The sequence below is a fragment of the Lissotriton vulgaris genome, chromosome 11 (genome assembly GCF_964263255.1).
Source record: "Lissotriton vulgaris chromosome 11, aLisVul1.2, whole genome shotgun sequence".
Classification (NCBI taxonomy): domain Eukaryota; kingdom Metazoa; phylum Chordata; class Amphibia; order Caudata; family Salamandridae; genus Lissotriton; species Lissotriton vulgaris.
Window position 1 is genome coordinate 160,425,245 of NC_141699.1, and position 22,102 is coordinate 160,447,346.

Here is a 22,102-nt window from a genome sequence, read left to right on the forward strand (position 1 = left end):
TTCAGTACACCAGTGAGACCGAAGCTGCCTCAGAAGAGGAAAGTAGCTGGGAGTTCGAGTCAGACACCGAACAAGCTGTAAGCGGTCAAGAGACAAGTCCAAGAACAAGGAGCAGGAGGACAAGGAATGGAGAAGCTAGTTGGCCGGAAAGAAGGAGAAGGTCAAGCTTGAGAGCAAATCCAGAGAGAACCCTTGTCCCGATCTCTGAAGATTCAGATCTAGACGAAGGAGCTACGGACTCAGGCTCTGAGAGTCCGAGAAGATCAAGGAGGGTACGTGTGCCCTGCAGAAGATACGCCACCCCTGAGTGGACCTATCTAGCAGCAGATGTCTTGGGGACAGAGATCTGGGAGAGTGAGAGAGGTGCAGGTCACCAATCTCGATTCAACTGTGACGGTGGAGATATGGATGTTGGCGCCTGGAATCGAGACTGAGGGGTTACTGACCTTCACACTCCCCGTTCCCCTTTGCCTAAATCGGATCAAGGACCTAGTGCTGAATCAATTGAGTTTCCAACTTTGGGTCATCCAATACCAGCACAGGAAGAAAAGGTCATTCGTTTGGAACTGTTGGAATATGCCATTAGAGCTGCTGGTACTAGAATCATTGTAGATGCATAAAGACTTTGGTGATTAAGCCATAAAGAAGAAGATAACCTAGCGCCGAGTGGAAAGAAGAATAAAATTAGGGATTACATTTAGAGGACGGAGAAGGGTTAGGGTTGTCTGTTGCTGAAGATAAAAAGACATTGTTGAAAAAAAGAGACATTTTGTTGGTTAAGAGTGCTTCACAGACTGAGAAATCAAATAAAGCAAATAAAGACTTGAAAAAGAGAACTTTTCCTCGAAAAAGAAAGAGCCAAGTTGTTTGATAACATGGAGACTGGCAACCCAAACCGAAAAGCCAAATGCATAATAGGCACACTAATAGCAGTAGTAATTTCTCTCATCATCACAGTAGTTACCATATCATACATAGTAGGACATGCAAGTGAAAAGGAGACAACAGATGTAAAGCCTGTAACGACTTTGAAACCTGCTCTTGTTGGGAAGAAGGAGGAGAGCAATGAAATCCGTGAAAAGGCGTTACTGGCAGATGAAGCTCGTAGGTTACACGTAGACGAGTCGCAGGGAAATTTTAGATCAAATGCATATGCCAAGTTATTGTACGAGTATATTGATGCCATGGAGGCCAAGGATTGTTATGTTTGCATGCAATTGCCGGCTTCCGTAGATGAAGGCATCAGATATCATCACCTCCCACTGACATATGGGATAACATGTAGCTTATTGCTCAGTATATTTTATGGTAGAGAAGGGTTTGAGTACTACTTTTCAAATTATGATTCGGTACTGCCCGAAGTCCCGAATTATAAACAAATGAGTAAGTGGGACTATTACAAAAAGGAAGATAGATTAGCAAAATTCTTTCTTCCTAGGGATACATTAGATACTTCATATGCACGCCGAAATATTCTGACTTGCAAAGTGTCAGAGGTAGAGAAAAAATTTATTGGACAAGTAGATGACCGGTACAGGAGGCAGAAGATTCTAAAAATGTCAGGACAATGGAAAACAGATTGGACCGAAGAGGAAAAAGCACACAAAAGAAAGGGTAGTAATGGTCCAATAGCTTTGGATAGAACGCAGAAAGGAAAGTTATGTTTGACTCGAAGCAAGACATATTATGAGAGTGTATTTGTAGGTGAAGTTAGTTGCGAACATGCTTTTCGTTTAGAATACTATACGAAAGATTTTATGAAAGGGATGCAAGCGATTCCTAATGTATATTTTGTATGTGGAAGAAATGCCTATGTAAAATTGCCTGACAATTGGTATGGTTCATGTTATTTGGCAATTGTCTTCCCCAAAATATATCATGCAAAGGATTTAGAGATCATGAAGGGAAAGGCTTCGACAAGAGGGAAAAGGGAAGTAGGAGATGTTGAAGTAGTTGGAGACGTATTCGGAGCAATGTTTCCTCTTTTAGGTTTGATACTTAATGATGTTAAGATCAGGAGACTAGCTACAGTTGTGGATAGATTGTCTGCAAGTACTGCAAGGTCATTGATGCTAGTAGAAGGAGAGATGCAGTCGATTAGGGCAATGGTTCTTCAGAACCGTCTTGCTTTAGATGTTCTGCTAGCAAAAGAGGGCGGAGTTTGCAAGGCTTTGATGGTCCAGGAATGTTGTACTTATATTCCAGACAATTCAAAACCACTTGAGAAGGTTATACAGAACATTACTGAGATACATCAAGACATCGAAGATTTGACAAAAGTAAATGTGTGGGAAAAAGTAGGTCATGGAATGGGAAAAGTTGGAGGTTGGTTTGCCAATCTCGGTAAAAGCGTTGTTTGGTACATTTTGAAACCTGTCTTAATAATATTGATTTGCATAATCATATTGTGGGGTTTAGTGAAACTGTACAAATGGTATAGGTCAAACCGGTTGCAAAGGTCCATGAGAGAGCAAGAAAGGAGATTAGCTGCTTTGCAAGATCAGCAGTATAGAAGTTTGAGAGCTCTCGAGACGATAAAAAGAGGGAGCCTTGCAACTAGTTCTGTGTAAAGTGATATTCAAATTGAGGTGTTAATGATGACCCCTAGAGGTCATCAAAGGGGGGAACTGAGAGAGCGCAATTTGAATGAAAAGTATATCCGTATCATATTCATAGGCTTGTAACGTAAAGTTAGCACTGTAGCGTAAAAGTTAGCACATGTAACTTAAGTAATAAGAAAATGTATCTGTATTTATTCTAGAGTGTGCATTAGAATTAGAAAGGCCCGTATATAGGTTGGGCTAATATAGAAATGTGTGAAAATGCTTAAGAACTGTTGAACGTGCTAAACAGAGTTCATGTATGTATGTAATTATTAAACGGAGAAAGAGATGAAATGTAAATTGAAGAAACGTACAGACCATATAGCACTGCGTAGGAACGAGAGTATAACATTGTATTTTTATGTAAAATGAATTCGACTTATAATCAATGATTTGCTAATTCGATTATATATATGTGTGTTAAAAGTCATACCGTATAGAAGAGTTGTAGAATTGTAGAATGGTGTGTTCATATGCTATTTTAACCTAGCGAGTCAAGGGTTCGCAAGAGTGTAGTCCACCGCATGTAATTTAGTGGGCTCACAGGAATAGGGGGATAGCTTTGATCTGTACGTGCGAGCCAAGAGTCAAAGGTCTCGTTAAATTAAAGTGACAATGCTAGACGAAGTTTTATGGCCTAGTGAGATAAGGGACGCTTGGAATTTGGGGTCTTGTTTCGAAGTGACTGTTCTCAGGACCAAAAGGGGTTACAATCACAATTGTAATGAATAGGGCTCTGTTTGAGGCGACAGACTTTGGTCTGGAGGTGTCAACTGGAATGTCACAGGGGTTACCAGCAAGACGGAGACGGCGCCTGAGAAGCAAGGTCAACTTAACAGACGACTCGAAGAGACGAAACTATGGAAAAACCCAGAAGCGAGACCACGTGAAATGTGTATATGGTGGGCGTCTCAAAGGGGCGTTCCACCCATACTGTGATTTTGTATTTAGGGACAGCACCCCGGGGAGAAGAAGTCAGAGCAGAGCAAGGGAGCGAGAGCAGTAGGCCGAGGACCCTTAGAGAGCGGATGGGTAGGCAGAAAGGGTACTGCTTCTCGACATAGGTTTCCATCAGAGATTAAGAGGGTTTGAACTTCTTTGGAAGTCAAACTGCTGACACCTTTTTAGGTAAAGAACTTGCTGAGTAAGGATGTCATCTAGTATAGAGTAGGGTCAGTTTTAACTTGTTTTATCTTTTTCTGTAAATGACGCATCATATCCATTTTGTATCTATGCTATTCAATTTGTTGATTTTAGAATTGGTTTTGATTGTTTTCTTCTGTAGACTGAGATTCTTTAGGGAATTTATGTTCCTTTTAGTACCTGTATACTTGTTGAATCTTATCTTGAGAGGCTTGTATTTGCAATTAACTTTGGTTTTATATTAAACTTTTTAAACTTTACCAGTCGTAAGTGGTTCTTCAGAGTTGCGTCAGTCTATGGGGTTGATATAACTTATGTGGGTTTGCCTTTTACTCAATGACAGTCAATAATCGATCCAAAATTGGATTGAATGAGATAGGTATCTAGGTGATCAGATAAGATATCAAAATCTCATTCCCCGCACCCTTAAAGGCGGCGGTAAATAGACAATGTGTCCCTGCAGCCCGAAGCCTGTTTGTTGCGCCAGGGGCTCCGTATTGTGTAGTAGTGCATCTGTAGTCACCTAAGGCAAAGTTTATCAAGTTTCTGTGCATTGCACTGAGCTCCAAGGTGCGGAGGGTGAAGCACAACCCCGCCCACCCCGCAAGCACTGCCTCCTCCTGCCCACCAGACAGCCTCCCAGCAGTTTTTTGCTCAGAGAGTGCCCTGGGGACAGAGGAAACCAGTACCGGAACCCTGGGGAAGAGAGTACACCCTGCAAAAATATGGAGACAGCAGCTGTACAGAGGAGAGAGTGAGAAGGCACAACAACAACCCAAAAGGGAGCGAAAGAAGTACACGAAAACACACAGCAATGACCTACATGGGAGAAAAAAAGGAATGCACAAGCACACACGCACATAAAAAAATAAACACAAAGGAGTGTGGGTGAAGGAGGGGGACAAGAAAGGAAAGTAAACATGAGTGCAAGTCTCAAAGTAATAACTACATAGCTGATAATGGGAGGAGGGCGGGAATACTCACTTGTAAATAACAAAGAAGTTTGTACTTGGGCCATGGGACACTAATAAGACAATCGCTGAGCAGGAACGACCGGAAATAGTATGCTACAGCCAATAGAAACAGAGGAAAAGTAAGTGGCAAGCACACCAACAAATGAAAAGTTAGGGCAAGATGTAAGTCTCTTCTAAGATTATATTAAATACAATAGATTTCATGAGCACAGCACAAGGAATGTGCAGGCCACACCTAAAAAGCCATGGAAACATATATTGGCTGTGGGCTTCAAATACAAATTATTTTAGCTGGATTTCCGCTTTCATTCCTTCCAAGTGGAAAGACATAACTTTTATAGAGATATTTTAAATTATGATGTCTTTTGTTATTTGCTCATTTGTGAATTGCCTGAAGCATAATACTGTGTGCTTGGGCTTCACACTACTTGATCTGTTCTAGAGAGTCTTGCTCAAGGATGCACCGAAAGGGACCCAGAATGAAAGAGTTAAAAGTCTAATACTGGACTAACGATACGATTAAACAAACGATGCATGAATTATTGTCTGCCTTTTATAGGGTTGCGCTGTGAATAATAATTATACTGTGTTAATCACGCTGTCTATTTATTTTGTGCAGATCGGCTGAGAATCGTTATTACCGGACCCAAAAATATCCTGGTAAGTACTACCTGTTAATGAGCTCAGCTGAACAGATGCCTCAAAGGGGAACATGGCAATTTACCTGGTTTAAAAAGAGAAAATGTGTGCTTTCATTAGACATTTCATTCGCTCTACGATGTACTAAATGGTTTGCTTGAAGACTTCTAAGAATGTTTCAGAACCTAAAAACAACTATAATTGCAGATATTACCCATTAAAAAAGGAAAGATCACTCTTGAAACAGTGGTGGGCTACCCCAGGCTTGCAGTACACCCAATGATAAAGGGTCTTGCACCCTATGCATGCACAAAATACCGTTGTACGCCTTGATCTGAAGTGTATGTACTGGTTAGCACCTCAGTAAAAAAAATGCTATTTTATGCATAATGCTGCTGACAGGAGCATTGCCCCATCATGATAAGACATACAGCAGCAACCGTGAAAACGGTACTCAACACTACAGTAGCATAGCCAGTGTGTCATGTCCTCTTGTGCAATGAAAAAAATAGGCCCACTGGCTGTTATTTTTTATTATAAAATACATCAATAATTAGGGTTCAGTGGGTCCCTCAGGCCAGCGAGCCCCGGTGCCACTGCACCTGCTGCACATGGAACCCTACCATCAGCATAGGGTGGCAGGCACGTATTTCTCCCTAGACCACTGTTCCTTAAAGAGGCCAACATCATAGTTGGAGCTGTCGGCAGACAGCAAATTACAGTCACTGTATGTTTCATAGCGCGGCTCACTGTAATCCTAGCCCTCACTGTGATACATGCCTCCCCTGCACTGGCTGAGTCCGACATGCGCCTGACTGGGTGCGGGCGCGAATAGGCCTCTCGCCCATGCGCACCCGGCACCCAAGATTCTGTCACCTCGCTAGTGATGGCGATGATGTGCTCCCATAATTCACTCAAGAGCAGTGCCACAGAGACTGAGGAGACTATGCTGCTAGCTGGGCATGGACCTCCCCCACTGCCTGCAAGCGCCTCTAAGTGACTATGGCCTAGATGTATTAAGCCGTTTGTGAATCGCAAAGGCCGAAATTCGCAGAATTTTGGCCTTTGCGAATCACAAACGGTCTCTTTGCATGTTTTGGCATGCATCAAAAATTCGCAAATTAAGGAATCGCAAAAAATTACAATTCCTTATTTTGCCATAGAATTTAAGGAATCGCAATTTTGCGATTCCTTAAATGCTATGTATGTAGCATTTTTCAATTGCGAATTTTGGTTAAGAAATCGCAAATTAACACCAACTTGTAGTTGATGTTAATTTGCGAATTCTTTTAAAAATGCACAATTTGGCATTTTTGAAGGTGGCATGTGACGCACACACATGCCCATAGGGCATGTATGTGCGCCATATGCACACACATGTACATTTCAGGGGTGCAGCAGGGTGTCCTTGAGACAACCCTGCACCCTTGAAATTATTCTCAATTTGCCATTAGCAAATTGCGAATTGCAAATTGAGATTATTTCACAATCATTCCTATGGGTCTCCTGGCCCATAGGAATGAATGGGAAATTATTCCTTAATTGCGAGTTCGCAAATTGCGAATTCGCAAATAAGGAAGATTAAGAAATCGCAAAAAATAGCGATTTTTTACATACATCCCATTTTGCGATTTCTAAATAGCGATTCCTTAAAAATCGCTATTTAGAAATCGCAAAATGGAATGTTGATACATCTGCCCCTATGAGTGTGAATTATGCATTTTTACATCAAAATGTGTATCCTTTAACATATTGGATTTGTACATTTTATTGAGTGGCCTTTATTAGAATTGACAGTGGACCACACCGCATCTGCCCTGAAAATAATTTTATTAGTCACTAAAGAGGCAAGTCTGTTGTTTTGTTTTTCCTGTATAAGCCTTTACTGTTGTTATAGATGGCAGAGCATTAAGGTCTTTTAAACCGTATTACATGGATCTGTCCCCCTTCGACTGCCTTGGACATCCCCGACCTGTGCAAAATGCCCCAATATTTTTAGTCCAAAAGTTTTACAATGCGTGAAAAGCAGTATTTAGGGTAAAGTTGGGCACCCTCCACCACATGAAAGGTAAAACCTTGCTGCACAGAATCTGGAATCAAGTAGAAGTTTGCAGATGTCCAGAAGTAAGCAGAGATATTAGAAGACCAACAAAGGATACACGCTTTGGCATAGCCAATGGTCTCGCCTTTAGGTCTGTATGAGTGTATAACCATGCAGAATATTTACCAGGCCACTAAAACATCTATTTTTACTTAAAGAGCAGTACATTATCCAGTGTTTGTGTGTGTGTGTTTGGGGTCACCAGTCCAGTGTGTGTGGCCTATGCCTGACCGCAATAAGTGCACCTTATGAATACTCATGCGGCCTGAAAAGCCCCAGAGGTAAAGGACGGTAACAAGAAATAATTTTCAAAAAGCACCATAAGCATCTTGAAAGATCACTGAACTCTGCCCATACCAAGATAGCCACCACCAAGCAAGAATAGAAATAGAAAGAAGAAAAGTCTTCTTTCTATTGTTAAAAGTGGTCGAGCGTACATGTAATGCAGCATTTTTCCTGAGCATCCCAACATGCAGGAGAAGCACCTCTGACATCACGATGCTGCCTGCGTGGCTAATTCCCTCCACCCGTTTAGTGAACACATTGAGGTCACCAGGTAAGGCAGCAGACAGTGTGTTCTCGAGGTTGAGATCCCTAACTCCGACACAAATCCTCACATCAGCACAGAAAATTTAAAAAAACATAAGATTGAATCTGTTTAGAAATTTGGGATACATATACATTGAACAGCGTGGGGCAGAGGTCTGTCTCACAAGACTTTTCTGTAAATGGAACGTAATGGCTTAAACGGATGACTTGAGACCGGTCTTTCAAATACTGAGCAAGCTAGGCCATAGCGTTGTTTCTGACTGGCTTGATGTAGGTATACCAGCAAAATGTTGTGTGCTACAGTGTTGAAGGCCACAGACAGGTCTGATAGAACCAAAGTGGCAGATCCACCACGGGCTACTAACAGCCAGAGATCATTGAGAATTGAGACTAAGGTAAATGAGGTGCTTTTCAGTGGACACAAAGCAGATTTAGTGGAATCCAGAAAGGTGGACAGCTGAAAGTTGAATTATATTTCCAGAATTTAGTTTCAAAGAGAAAAAAAGGTGCTCAAAGTGGTAAGATGTATAGAAGGATTCTTCAAGAGCGAAATTATGAGCTCTTCTTTTCAGTCCTGAGATACTAAGAAGATGGAAATAGAAAGACTGCAAAGATCAGTTCAACCAAGTTACACCACCATAGAGAATGGCTGAAAGGCGTTGGTGGGTAACATCCTTTGTGGAACCAGACTCGACAGAAAGCATTAGCTAAGTTCTCCGGTGAAGGGATTGAGGAGAGAAGTCTGAAAGAAAAGAAGAGGAATAGAACTAAAAAGAAAGTTAGCAGAGATGGAAGATGAGAGATTACAACAAGATGTGACGATTTTCTGAAGGGAAAAGGCCAACAGAGGGTCACAAAGAGTTTGGGAAAGCTACACCATGATCTTGTAGCAAATAGGGCCTCACGAAGATATAACAATCTTAAAATGTCCTTTAGTGGATTTAGCAGAAGGAAGTTACAATTCTGTCTGCATTTTGGAACTGGGTACTGGCAAATAAAATGAATTTTCTGTGCGTGTGTAGTGTTGTAAAGAATAACTTGCATACGGCAGGTGAAATCGAGGGCCAATATTTTTCTACCCTTTTTGCAGAGTAATATCACTTCCTTTTTGCAGGGTGATGAGTGTAGTCAGTGATGATAGCAGGTTTTGAGAGAAATCTTATCATTGAGAGACTGGAGAATCCACACGTTCTCTGCAGTATTTGAGAGAGAGAGAGAGAGAGAGAGAACGAGAGAGAGAGAGGAAAGGTTGAGGGTAAAGAGATGGTGTCGGGCTTGTTTAGGGAGGGTTGCAAGTTTCTGAAAATGTGTGGTGGTGTGGGGAGTAGCACTTACATTGGAATGATCAGGCCGCAGAACTTGATAGGGCTGTGTGCACTGTGCACGTTTCAAATGATCAAAGGGTAGGTTTAAGCTGCGGCTGGTCTGATACATGAGGGCAGATGCAAGTCGGGCTAGTTGTAGGGCTGCACAGACGTCAATCAGACAAGACATTTGGGACAGGAAGCTTTGCCTAGAAGTTAAAATCCCTTAAAAGAAGACAATCTGATGAGCTGAGGAAGAAGTTGGAGAGGAAATCTAATGCTTACTAAAGTTATTGATCTGACCAGGGGGATAATAAGGTAGAATGCTATTAAGTAAAGAGTTGGCTGAGATAATAAGTCTGAGGCCAAGCATTTGAGCATGGAGAAGGGTTAAGAGATGAGATGCGATACTGTAAATGTGTCTTTCAAAATTCCAGCAACGCCACCGCCTCTCTTGTCATGGCGTGGTAGATGCATCGCAAGTAGTGAGGTTGAGAAGCAGGAGTGAGATAAGTTGCTGAAGTGTCCTGTGTTCAGAAGTGAATAATGAGAAGAAGATCAAGGTTGGCATCCTGGGTGAGGATGCAGATCTCTGTGCTATGTTAACGAAGGAACTTGCATGAACTAACATGCAATCCATCTGGGAAGAGCAAAGGTAGTGAAGAGTCCCAGGTACTGTGCTTGCTTAAGGTTGTCCTCTAGAGTGGAGGTAGAGTTGTCTGACTGGAGACAGGACCATTTGCCCTGTTTGAAGATTTTAGAGACCCTCACCTGGCTGGCGAGGACCTCAGTGCACTGAAGAGAGCCTCCACCATGGCAGCTTCTTTCACATCCCTGAAGTTTGCAGAGTTGGCGCCATTTTTAAAATGCCCGCATGGCATCTTTTTTTATTAAGAAAATAAATGCCCAAAATGGGAGCTTGTTGTATGAACATAAAAATCAAATGGCCCGACCTATAGGGAATTTTCGGGTAGATGCATCATTGTTTCCATTTGCGATTTCTAAATTGCGAAAATTAAGGAATCGCAATTTAGAAATCCCAAATGGCAATGCATGAAAATTTTTTCAATTTTTTTGCGATTCGGTATTTTTCCTTAATTGCGATTCACAATTTGCGAATCGCAATTAAGAAAACCCTTCCCATTGATTCCTATGGGCCAAAAGGCCCATAGGAATGAATGGGAAGGCAATCACATTTTGCGAATTCCATTTTGCGAATAGCAAAATGTGAATGCAATAGCAAGGGTGCAGGGGGGGTCCAAAGAACCCCTCCCTGCACCCCTGAAACTTAACTTTAAGATCCATTTACACACACACATGCCCTTGGGGCATGTGTGTGTGTAAATTTAAACTTTCAAAAATGCAATTTGTGCATATTTGAAAGTTTTCAGTAATTTAGCATGAAGTTCAACTTCATGCTATTTTACCCATTCCAAATTCCATTTAAGAAATCTCAAATTGCGATTTCTTAAATGCAATCGCAATTTTAGAAATAACAACATGGTTGCAATTCCTAAAATTGCGAAGTGCATGATGCATTCCAAATTAGTGAATTGCATTTGCAAACAGCCGAAAAATGCGATTCGCACCGTTTGCGAATGCAATTTAGTTTGATGCATCTAGGCATTTCTCTCTGCACATGTAGCCCATGTTACACTTTCCCTCCCTGTGTCTGCAATGCCTCTTCCTTAAATCACCCCTTCACTTTGCCTCTGTCCTGCACTTTGACAACACCCATTTTTCAGTCCCCATCCTCTCATACCCAGCAATGAGAAGTAGGTATTCTGAGGACACAGGCTGTCGCAAAACCCCTTTGCTGTCAACAGACACCCCAGTTATAAATGATTGTGCATCCACTCCTCCCCTTAAAATGTGTTCTTTTCTGTTTTTCTTTCAGCAGCCTCCGAAATGAGCAGTGGTAACATTGTTAAACATGGGCAAAGGAAAGGTGAGGCAAAAACAGTGCTGCAACCTCTACGTTCTGAACCGCAAGTCCAAAAAGTTCAAATCCCAAAATCTATGATGACGATGTCATTTCTAAAGGTATAGTAACTTAGTGGAAATACGGTTTTGACAGATGTAGCAAGATGCTTTGTGAATTGAAATTACACTTTATTAGCAATGTGCAACCTGTTTACAACAATGTTTTTGATGTTTCGTACACTAGTTGGGCACTGTCTTAATTTTACAGAGGAGCTTCAGTGCAATTCGTTATGAAATGTAGTCCGAATACTACTCCCTCGCCTAACCCTTGCCATTTCAGAGAGCCTTCTAACTTGTGAGATGAGACACAACTTTGCTTTTGAATGTTTGAGACTTCAGATGGTTAAAAACAAAAATGATAGCTATTAATGACAAAGCCTTCCGTAAAAGCCGTAACGTACATCTATCTAACATTGCAAAGGGCCATCCAGCGAATGATTTCACAGTAGCTAAAACAATTACAATCAGACCTCATTAAACAAAGGGACATTTTGGAATCAGGATCTCAACTAGACATTGTCAAACAAAGTGACATTCTGGAATCCCGATGATAAGGGATACAGAAATAGAGTTATAGAAAAGTTTTCTTTTACACTGGATGATGTGGTGAGATTTGTTCCTGCAATGAGATATTGTTTAGCTTGATACACTCTTCTTGCAGACTGAAGCATAGCTCGGAACCTAAATGATCTGGAGATGCCTATATTGGTGTATGGATGAAGTCTACTTAAAGTCAATGAGTACTGGTATCACATATGGATGTATAATCTGAAATATTTGTTGTATCTGGAGGCGTATGCTTTTTTCTAAGGCAATTGTAGAGTTCAGAAATGTAATTAGAGAGCCAATCATTTTTATGAAGTATGTAATTTAAGTATACAAACGTGATAGAAATGTTAGGTTTGTTGAAGAAACACTAATTAAAATGATTCGAAATGTTTTAAAATAATACTTATAACAATGTGTTTTTCAACTGCTCACTGAAATCTCATTCATTGTTTTCACATGCAGCTGCACTACATAGAATGTTGCACATGAAACATCAGCACAGGTGTTCAGTGTAGTTCATTAAACCTTTGTGTCAGCTCTTTGATGCAAACATCATGTTTGGTACAGAGCGTCATGTCACCTGGTCTTTGTGGATGCAGCTATATTTAATAGGCAGTTGTTGACATGTTCATACATTGCTGTGCCAACTGGATAATCCCCGCTTTTGTGACATGTGTAGATTGCTGTTCAGTGAGGCAGGCCCAAAGTCTCAGTGGTACTAGCTGGATGGTTTATAAGTGCCCTTTTCTGCTATCCATGTTTTGGTAATTCTTAAGGGTCCAGGTCTTGGGTGACCTTTGGGTTTGCTTTGTGGTCTGGGTGTGTTGAAGCAGAAAGGTAGGTTTGCAGTATTCATGAGATGTGCTTCTGTGCCTGACATGTCATTTGACCTTCATTCCAGACAGGGCGAAACAGTGGGAGTCATAGATAAGTGCATTATTCAGGTGACATGATGCCAATGGCACATGAAGTTCAGAAACGTTTGGCTACTTTAGATGGCTGTGGTTCCCCATGCACAGTTGAAAAATGGAGTTACAAATTGGTATTGGCGAACTGTACATATGCTGGCAACGCACCTCAGAGATGAGTATTGCAAAGATCTTTTCATACCCTAGGAAAATTGAGGAGGTGTGTGCGCGTGCTGATGCTTTGTGGAGCACAAAGGACCACACAGGTTTCTGTGTGAAATGAAAGTAAATGTGTTGGTTGCTGAGTGTTTGGTGACAGCACCGATGAAGAAAAATTGACTTGTGATCTGACATGTTTGTTCGATGTAATGCATAGAGTTGTACCAGTGAGGTGAAACAAAGTCCTCCTAAGAGCCCTGGTGTATGCTATCTTGTGCGTTAAGTGATGCTAGGACCATTGGGTTTGACACTTTTTTTAACCTTCTTTTACATAATAATAACAGCAGTAGTAGCAAAACTAGAGAGGTGACCCCACGGTCCAAGGGAACAGGGTACTGGAAACCAGCGATCAGAAAACGTCCCTTGGAGGATTCTTCAATCACTCACACTGCGCTCAATATCACCACACCGTATTCTCTATGCATACGTGTCTTTAGAGGAAGAAGGTTTCACAATTCTATCCCAAGTGCCATACAGAATGTGCCCTACAAGAAATCGAGGTGCAGTGCTATTACTATTTTATTATTGATATCATTCTAAGCACATGATTCATATATTAAAAAAGATATATATATTTTTAAAAAACATACATTTACAAAAAATAAATTCCAGGAGTTTCTAATACCCCTAGTTCTAATACAAATCACAATCTTGCATACAAATTAGTTAAAAACATCAGCAACAATATCATTACATATAACAAACAAATAACGTTAGACCTGTTACTAAATGTGGTCCACCATCTAATGAACTGAAGAGCTGGTGGGATGAATGCTCCTATCCCAGAACTTCATATGGTTGGATTAAAATTAGTTGGCGTTGACGCGTTTCAGTGGCATATATTTAATAACAGGTTTAACGCAACTGTACTCACAGGGTTTCCGTCAGTTTATCGTCATTTGTTTGTTATATGTAATGATATAGTTACTGATGTTTTTAACTGATTTTTATGCAAGGTTATGATTTGTATTAAAATTAGGGGTATTAGAAACTCCTGGAATGTATTTTTTGTAAATGTAAGTTTTTAATTTTTTTAAAACCTTTTTTAATATATGAAGCATGTGCTTAGAATGATATCAATAATAAAATAGTAATAGCACTGCACCTCGATTTCTTGTAGGGCATATTTTGTACGGCACTTGGGATAGAATTGTGATCCCTCCTTCATCTAAAGACACGTATGCATAGAGAATATGGTGTGGTGATATTAAGCGCAGTGTGAGTGATTAAATAATCCTCCAAGGGAAGTTTTCTGATCGCTCATTATAATAATAACAGCCACATAGATCACCTGAAAACCCACACGCCTCCTCTCGAGCACTACCACATAGCAACATGGTATCCTTATGTAAATGTGTTTCGGTGCCCTGTCAGAGGTATGAAAAGCTATATAAAGGCTACTAAACTACAATGCAATCTTTGAGCAGCAGTGATTTCCTGCAGTTGTTGCAGAAATAACTGGGCATGCAGTATCTGCGGGGAGCAGGCCCATTCAGAGTATATAGCTCATATGCTTCTTGATGTATATGGTGACTGTACCTTACTTGTCATGCTGCCTGGTGGGTATGCTTGGTAATATAAACTGAAAGCTGCAGTGTCTGCTGCTCACCTATGTGTCATACACAAGTTCCAGTCATTCTATGCGTTGTCAGACTTAATGATGCACACACTTGGTAACTGAAAATGCCTATTCATGATGGCGCAGCTGCTCAACATGCACTTTATGTTGTGACCACCTGTAATTCCATTCTGTGAAACCCTTCCATGTGACAATACTGCAACCCTATGATTTACTACACCTTTATTACACAAATAGGATTTGTTGTGCAAATAAAAATATGTAATTATTTTTACGTTTCTTAATGTTCTAATTCTACAATACTTTTGACTAGCTGTTGATCTAAAGCTACTGTTATTTATACAATGATACTAATACCTGTCAGTATGTAGTGTAGTTCCTATTTTCCCTATAGGCCCTGCGCATTGGAATAACATAAACAGTAGTATCGACGTAGAAGTGCGGATCTTCCAGGTCTCCACTGACTATGCTAAACTTAATTGGGTTTGTACCAGCTAGCTCAGAGGTCATTGGAAACTTTCTTGACTGAATAGGAAGTGATCAGCTTCCCTGGCACAGACAAGAAGGGATTCAGTTTTCCAACAACCGCATAAACATGACAACTTTGCTCCTTAGAATAAGAGTCAATCTCTAGAGGGCACATTTTGTACGGCACTTGGGATAGAATTGTGATCCCTCCTTCATCTAAAGACACGTATGCATAGAGAATATGGTGTGGTGATATTAAGCACAGTGTGAGTGATTGAATAATCCTCCAAGGGAAGTTTTCTGACCGCTCATTATAATAATAACAGCCACATAGATCACCTGAAAACCCACACGCCTCCTCTCGAGCACTACCACATAGCAACATGGTATCCTTATGTAAATGTGTTTCGGTGCCCTGTCAGAGGTATGAGAAGCTATATAAAGGCTACTAAACTACAATACAATCTTTGAGCAGCAGTGATTTCCTGCAGTTGTTGCAGAAATAACTGGGCATGCAGTATCTGCGGGGAGCAGGCCCATTCAGAGTATATAGCTCATATGCTTCTTGATGTATATGGTGACTGTACCTTACTTGTCATGCTGCCTGGTGGGTATGCTTGGTCATATAAACTGAAAGCTGCAGTGTCTGCTGCTCACCTAGGTGTCATACACAAGTTCCAGTCATTCTATGCGTTGTCAGACTTAATGATGCACACACTTGGTAACTGAAAATGCCTATTTGTGATGGCGCAGCTGCTCAACATGCACTTTATGTTGTGACCACCTGTAATTCCATTCTGTGAAACCCTTCCATGTGACAATACTGCAACCCTATGATTTACTACACCTTTATTACACAAATAGGATTTGTTGTGCAAATAAAAATATGTAATTATTTTTACCTTTCTTAATGTTCTAATTCTACAATAATTTTGACTATCTGTTGATCTAAAGCTACTGTTATTTATACAATGATACTAATACCTGTCGGTACATTTTTTTAAATAAAATATTGTCATTGGGGTGCTTTTGGTGATGACGACATTAAGATTAAGAACAGAATATCGCAGATACTTGTAAGAAAATGCTACACTGCTGTTTTGTATAGAGCATCATCACCATTTTCACAATAGTTGTTTTGTAAGTTACCACATTGTTAGTCTATCATCTCCTTGCAGCCTTTTCCACGTTTACCATTTCTTTGTCATTCTATGGGTTCTTTTTTTTTACAATTCAATTGGTCCCTGGGACCACTGCCTGCTCTTAAAAAACGTTTTTACATTAATTCCTAAAGGGGAAGGTCGAATGGGTTACCACCTGCTTGAAGTAGGTGGTAAAATGTGAATATTTTGTGACTGCATTCACGGTCACAAAACATTCATTCAAAACATTAGGATGCACTATTTGGAAGGGATGCCCTAAACACACCCCTTCCAAATATCGAATCGCAAACCCCTTTTGTGATTCGGTTACAGGTTACCGAATTGCAAAATAGGGTTTGATACATGTAAAAAGTCATTTTTGCGTTCGCAAATGGGCCAATTCTGTGAATCGGCCCGTTTTGGAAAGTAAAATAGTTTGATACATGTAGCCCTTTATCCCTAATTCCTTCCCCTTAGTCCATTACCCCTATCTCTTATCTTCTTTTGTATTTAATTATTTTTTATTGATTTTTCAACCCTTTTTTTGGACCAAGGCATATCAAATAATACAATATACACGGTTATGGTTCAGTTCGATCATAATAATACAGTCATTTCATAGCAGCAGAACAACATACCTACGGATAGAGCAGGGTACAGCTACTATGATACAAGAAAAGAAGATAAGAAGAGACCATCCAATTTATAACCAATACCATATTCCTCAAAGGCAATGGTATCCCACATTCTGGTTGTTCCAGACCGATATACCCTCCCCCCAACATACGTTATTATACACAAAATCCTATTAACAAACTGATCCGGATATCCAATCCGCTATTGGAGACTAAATTTTGGCACCCCTCATTCTCTTCCTTCTACCGTTAGTTTTCTATATCGATGATTCAAAATTATACATGGCTAGCAATCTTGAATTCGTGAAAGTAGGAGGGTCCGGGCTGATTCACTCACTGGTGATACATGCCTGTACCACTGCCATAATAATAAACAACAGGGCTGTTGAGGCTGCTGATCTTACAATGGCCGACTTATCAGTACCTACACCGATGATCACTAGATCTCCCGTAATGGTGGTCGGGGTACTAAATATGGCATTTAAAACCCCCCCAATTTCTTGAAAAAACTCCTCCAACCTAGGACATAATAAAAACATATGGAATAACTCCGCAGCTAGTAAACCACAAGGGTTACATTTATCCCCCACCGTCCCGCCCCAATGAGATACCTTGCTTGGAGAACAATATAAATCATCAAGGGCCATATAATGCTGACTGTGTAATCTCCCTGTCATTAACACACTATTAGCAAGTTCCAACAATTTCCAAATGTTAACCTCCTCAACCTCCAATTTGTTTTCCCATTTAATTTTACGCTCTTCCACATCATCCGGAAAAGTTTCCAATAGCTGCTGGTAATATTGCCCTATTTGGGGTTTCTTAATCATTTTTACAATTAGCAACATTTTTCCAAATTGTTGTACTAAATCAGGACCACGTTTTGAACAAAACTACAGATTTGCAAATCTTGTTGATCTAATCGATACTTGGCCTGTAAATCTGCAAATGAAAGACAAGCCCCCTGATCAAACAAATCCCCTTCACAAAAATTCCTTTTAAGCCCCATCTAAAAGCAACCACATCCCTAAAGATTATAGGCAATATCCCAGAGGCCGAGAAAGGGGTTTAAGCATTGATATTTGGAATACGATATTTTCGTTTAATTTGATTCCATACCTTGTACGCCGCCTTAAGTACCTTAAACCTTGTTTTTTTTTTAGTAGCTGGGTTCAATAATCTTTAATAGACAACCATTACTACCGTTGCCCAGCCCAAATTCATAAATTGTAGGTCTACAACATACAGGTATATAAGCTTTACCCCCAACTACCAATGATCCCATAACTTGGAGCATAGCTGCCCAATAATACATGATAAAATGTGGGATACCCCAGCCCCCCGGTGTCTCAGGAGGATCATTTTCTTGTATGCCCTTCTTGATCTTCTATATCCCCACAAGAATCTAGAACATACCCTCTCTAATTTTATAAAACAAGACCCCGAAAATTCTAAAGGAATTGTTCGAAACATATATAAAAGCTTCGGGAGAATCAGCATTTTTTTTAAATTTGTTTTTATTGTTGCATCACATATCGATAAACACAGTCATATATTTTCGTTGATTGCAGCGTCAACATTCGGCTGCAGTCAACCAGTAGCGCAACTTTTCCATTTTTATTATACAACTCTTAACTTTAAAGTGCATCGATTGGATAATTGGTACATTTTAGATAGATCAGTGGAGCGTTCAAATCAACTATTACAACGGACAAAGCCATTAATACCACAATTTGCAGATCTATTATGCCAACCATGCTGAAGGACTGGGTTCTTTTGGACCCAGCGGTGCCAGGGCACAACACCTGAAACCTTCGTGGGTAACCTGCTCCGGCGTACAAGTCACAGAGACACGGGACACTTCCTTTGACGTCAAAGATTCAAGGTTTATTTGCTGCAGGGAACACAGAGATCACGACAAGTACACAGCGTGCAACTTGGGGAGACTGCTTCAAATTGGTTCTGTGGATCGCTCCTTTTATACAGTTTTTACCCATAGGATAACATGATACACAAAAGTTTACAACCCGGTTCCCACAATTATCCCCCAGAGGGGTCGCTTTGGTCACTTTGAAACACATCAAGTCCGGAACATAAGTGCGGAAACATTTGGCTGTTCCCAACTGTAAAAACCCATCTTCCCACCATTAGCAAATTCCAATCAGCAGTAAAATAGATCGAAATAGGAACGAAGACAGGTGCAGAGGAAGACGGAGGCAGTGGGGAGATAGGAAAGGGTGTAAAAGGGGAGGTATCGAGAAACACGAGATACAGGCATCAAAGGGACGTGCCTAATGAGATGCACGGCTGAAACAATAAGTCCGTGCGGCAAGATGAGCCTAGAGCGGCGTCATCTGCCTCACAGTAGCATCCCCCTCGTCATAAAGACACTTACAAAGAACATGTGTCTTCCGCAAATATCTTGGGAGTCCCAGGGTCGCGAAGCGGACAGCGTCCGTTCGCTGACTACTTGAGGGCAAGAGACAAAATGGATGCCGTATCTAAGATGGAACCCGTGGGTACAGATGAAAAACCCACATAACAAACGAACGGTTTAAGTTAGCACAGCGAAACTGCGCACACTTACTAAACTCATCATTTGCGGTTCATAGATACCAGACTCGACCATATTCGTGCGAGTCGAAAACACCACTTACAATTGTCACGGAACCTCAGACGCTCCTTTTGCCCTCATGTAGGCAAGCACTAGTCGGCATATTCGATATTCATCAAACCATCGAGATGTTGCTGTAGCATAGCTCTGTCCAACCGAGTCCCCTTGGTAACAGATGGTTGTCTCATACACGTTGTAGCACAGAGACCACATAAGGCAGGACCACACTGCACACAAAGGCAACACGTGAACAGGAACACTACCACAACTCCAATGATCATCAGAATCTTCCAACCCCAAGTCGACATCAGGCCCCAAAACCATCCAAGTAGCGTCCAATCCCCTACATCCACGTGTATGGATTCGGAGATCTTATGCAACCTCGAGATGGCTTGATAGACAGTAGGAGCATTATCTGGAATGAAAATGCAGCAGCTCGAATGGATCACCTTACATACCCCACCGCGATCTGCTAAGATGACATCTAAAACCATACGGTTTTGTAACGTCATAAGTCTCTCCGCCTGAAGTTCTGTGGTGATATTACCAAGGGCACTGGCAGTAATATTAGCTGTCGATTCTACCACTCGAGTCAACTGTCTCAGGTTCCTACTATTTACCATAGGTCCCCAAAACGGGAGGAAACCCTTGAAAAAGTCTCCTGCCTCTTGACCGGCAGTATCCTCTTCACTAATTACGCCTCGCACAACTCTAGTCTTATGATAATCGGCATCTACAGTGAACGTCGGAGGCAACAGATTTGCAATGAAACAAGAGCCCATGAAGTCAGCGGGCAACCATGTGTATGCACGATCATAACAGATAAAGTATGTACCCTTGGCAGCCAGAAACACAGGGGACGAGAACATCGGCAGAATGTAATTTTCAGTGCAAGCACTTGCTCCAAGTCGGGCTTGCGATCTTTGACCACGACCCATAAGACAAAAATTACCAGTGTGGGGTACGACCCATATTGGAGGTGAGCTTTTAAGTTGTTTTTCGCTGCTGAACACACTATATTCACCTCTACTTAGGACTCTATAGGCTTGTACCTCTTCTTCAGGGATAAGCGAAGGATCATAGATCTCACTATCTAAATCCTCTATGGCTATCGACAAAGGTTTTTGGTACGATGTAGGACCAGAGTAGGGGGAACGTGGTTCTCGAATGGGGTGGAAACCCAGTGCGCTTCGAAACATTGCTTGAAATGCTCGAGCTGACCCTTGGGAACTATACGGTAACACCAGATATGGAATTCCCTTATCCGTAGTATGTGGCATCAACCCACACACCCAACAATTAGTAGTGTTAACCACTAACTGATGCTGATGGAGGAGCTGAATAAAGGAATTGTTGCGGAATTCTACACGTCTAGCCTGCTCGTGTTCCGGTAACATGTGAAAGGAATGGGGAGAAGCAGTAGAGGTAAGGTTAGGGTAAGGAGTAGGAGTAGGTGTAGCAGGTAAGAAATAGGACATCGTGTAATACACCCCACCCGTCAATAATGCAGAAGCAGTCAAAAACAATACAAACAATTGGAATATGAAGCATCTGGTACGACTGAGTTGCTGCAGCTTGAATCTATAGACTTGAGCCCCTTCCAAATCATTCAGCTTCGAGAATGCCATTCCCTACGACCGTCCGCAACGTTTCTTGACGCACTTCGTTCTGTGCAGCAATAGTCAATCCCTAGGAGTTCCTAGGAACCGACGGCCTTTAACCTAGCGTCAAGACCTACTGTCCAGAAGGAAGTACGCGCGCGGCCCTACGGCCTTCAATACGCAATATGTATATACAAGCACAAGGTCTCTCAGCTGTGGAAGTAAAAAGATACAAGGGAGGAAGCTCAATACATATATATATATATGTGCACAAATCACAGTGATACGAAAGTTCAAAACTGATCACGGGAAACGGGGAAAATGCAGTTGTCAATTTCAGCAAAGCAAGGAAAAAATTTTATTTGTCCTTAGTGCGAGATCGCAAGGAATATCGGTGTTTCCCGGGACGTGTCTGTTCGTCGAACAAAGGATCCGTTGAAGAGACAGCGTCCTGCTGATCAGTTGATTGTTCTGGTCTTGAGTCTTTTGCTGACAATGTTTCAACAGTGGCTTTCTGCTGCGCTGAGGATTCTCCAACAGGCTGTGCGTCGCTGAAAGGCACAAACGCCGGCAATGTTTCTGTTTCTATTGACGCAATGCCTTTCCTTACCCACGGGTCTGCCGGCAAAGGGATAGGGACTCGCTTAGTATGGGTGGCATGCACCCAGTTTTTACGCCCCTCAAGACGAACGGCAGTCCTCGTGGCCAGGAGCACCTGGTAAGGTCCGGTAAACCTTGGGTCCAGATTATTCTTGCGTGAAAAGTTTCGTGTTACCACCCAGTCTCCGGGCTGGAGCTGGTGGCCTGGACCCTCCGTCTGCGTCGGCAATGCGTCGTAAACCTGTTGGTGAATTAACCTCAGTTTAGCAGTCAAGTCATGTAAATAGTCAATCAACATTGGATACTCAAGATCAGAAAACATTCCTGGCCTAGGAACCCCCCACACATTCGCAGGACGGCCGAACACTATCTCATAGGGACTAAGCCCTATTCGGGAGTGTACCGTCGCCCTAGTTGACAGTAATGCCAAGGGTAAAGCGTCAGGCCACGAAAGACCAGTCGTAGCCTGAATCTTTGCTAGCTTTAGTTTA

The 22,102-nt window shown here is 41.6% G+C and overlaps 1 protein-coding gene across 1 annotated transcript in view; it reads left to right on the forward strand.

The window, feature by feature from the left end:
- Positions 1-22,102, forward strand: part of FAM216A (family with sequence similarity 216 member A) — a 275,535-nt gene that overhangs the window by 101,379 nt on the left and 152,054 nt on the right. Inside the window, exons 2-3 of the mRNA XM_086944721.1 lie at positions 5,340-5,380; positions 11,211-11,356. Of these exons, the coding sequence (XP_086800847.1) occupies positions 5,340-5,380; positions 11,211-11,356 (187 nt within the window). The remainder of the gene's footprint in view (positions 1-5,339; positions 5,381-11,210; positions 11,357-22,102) is intronic.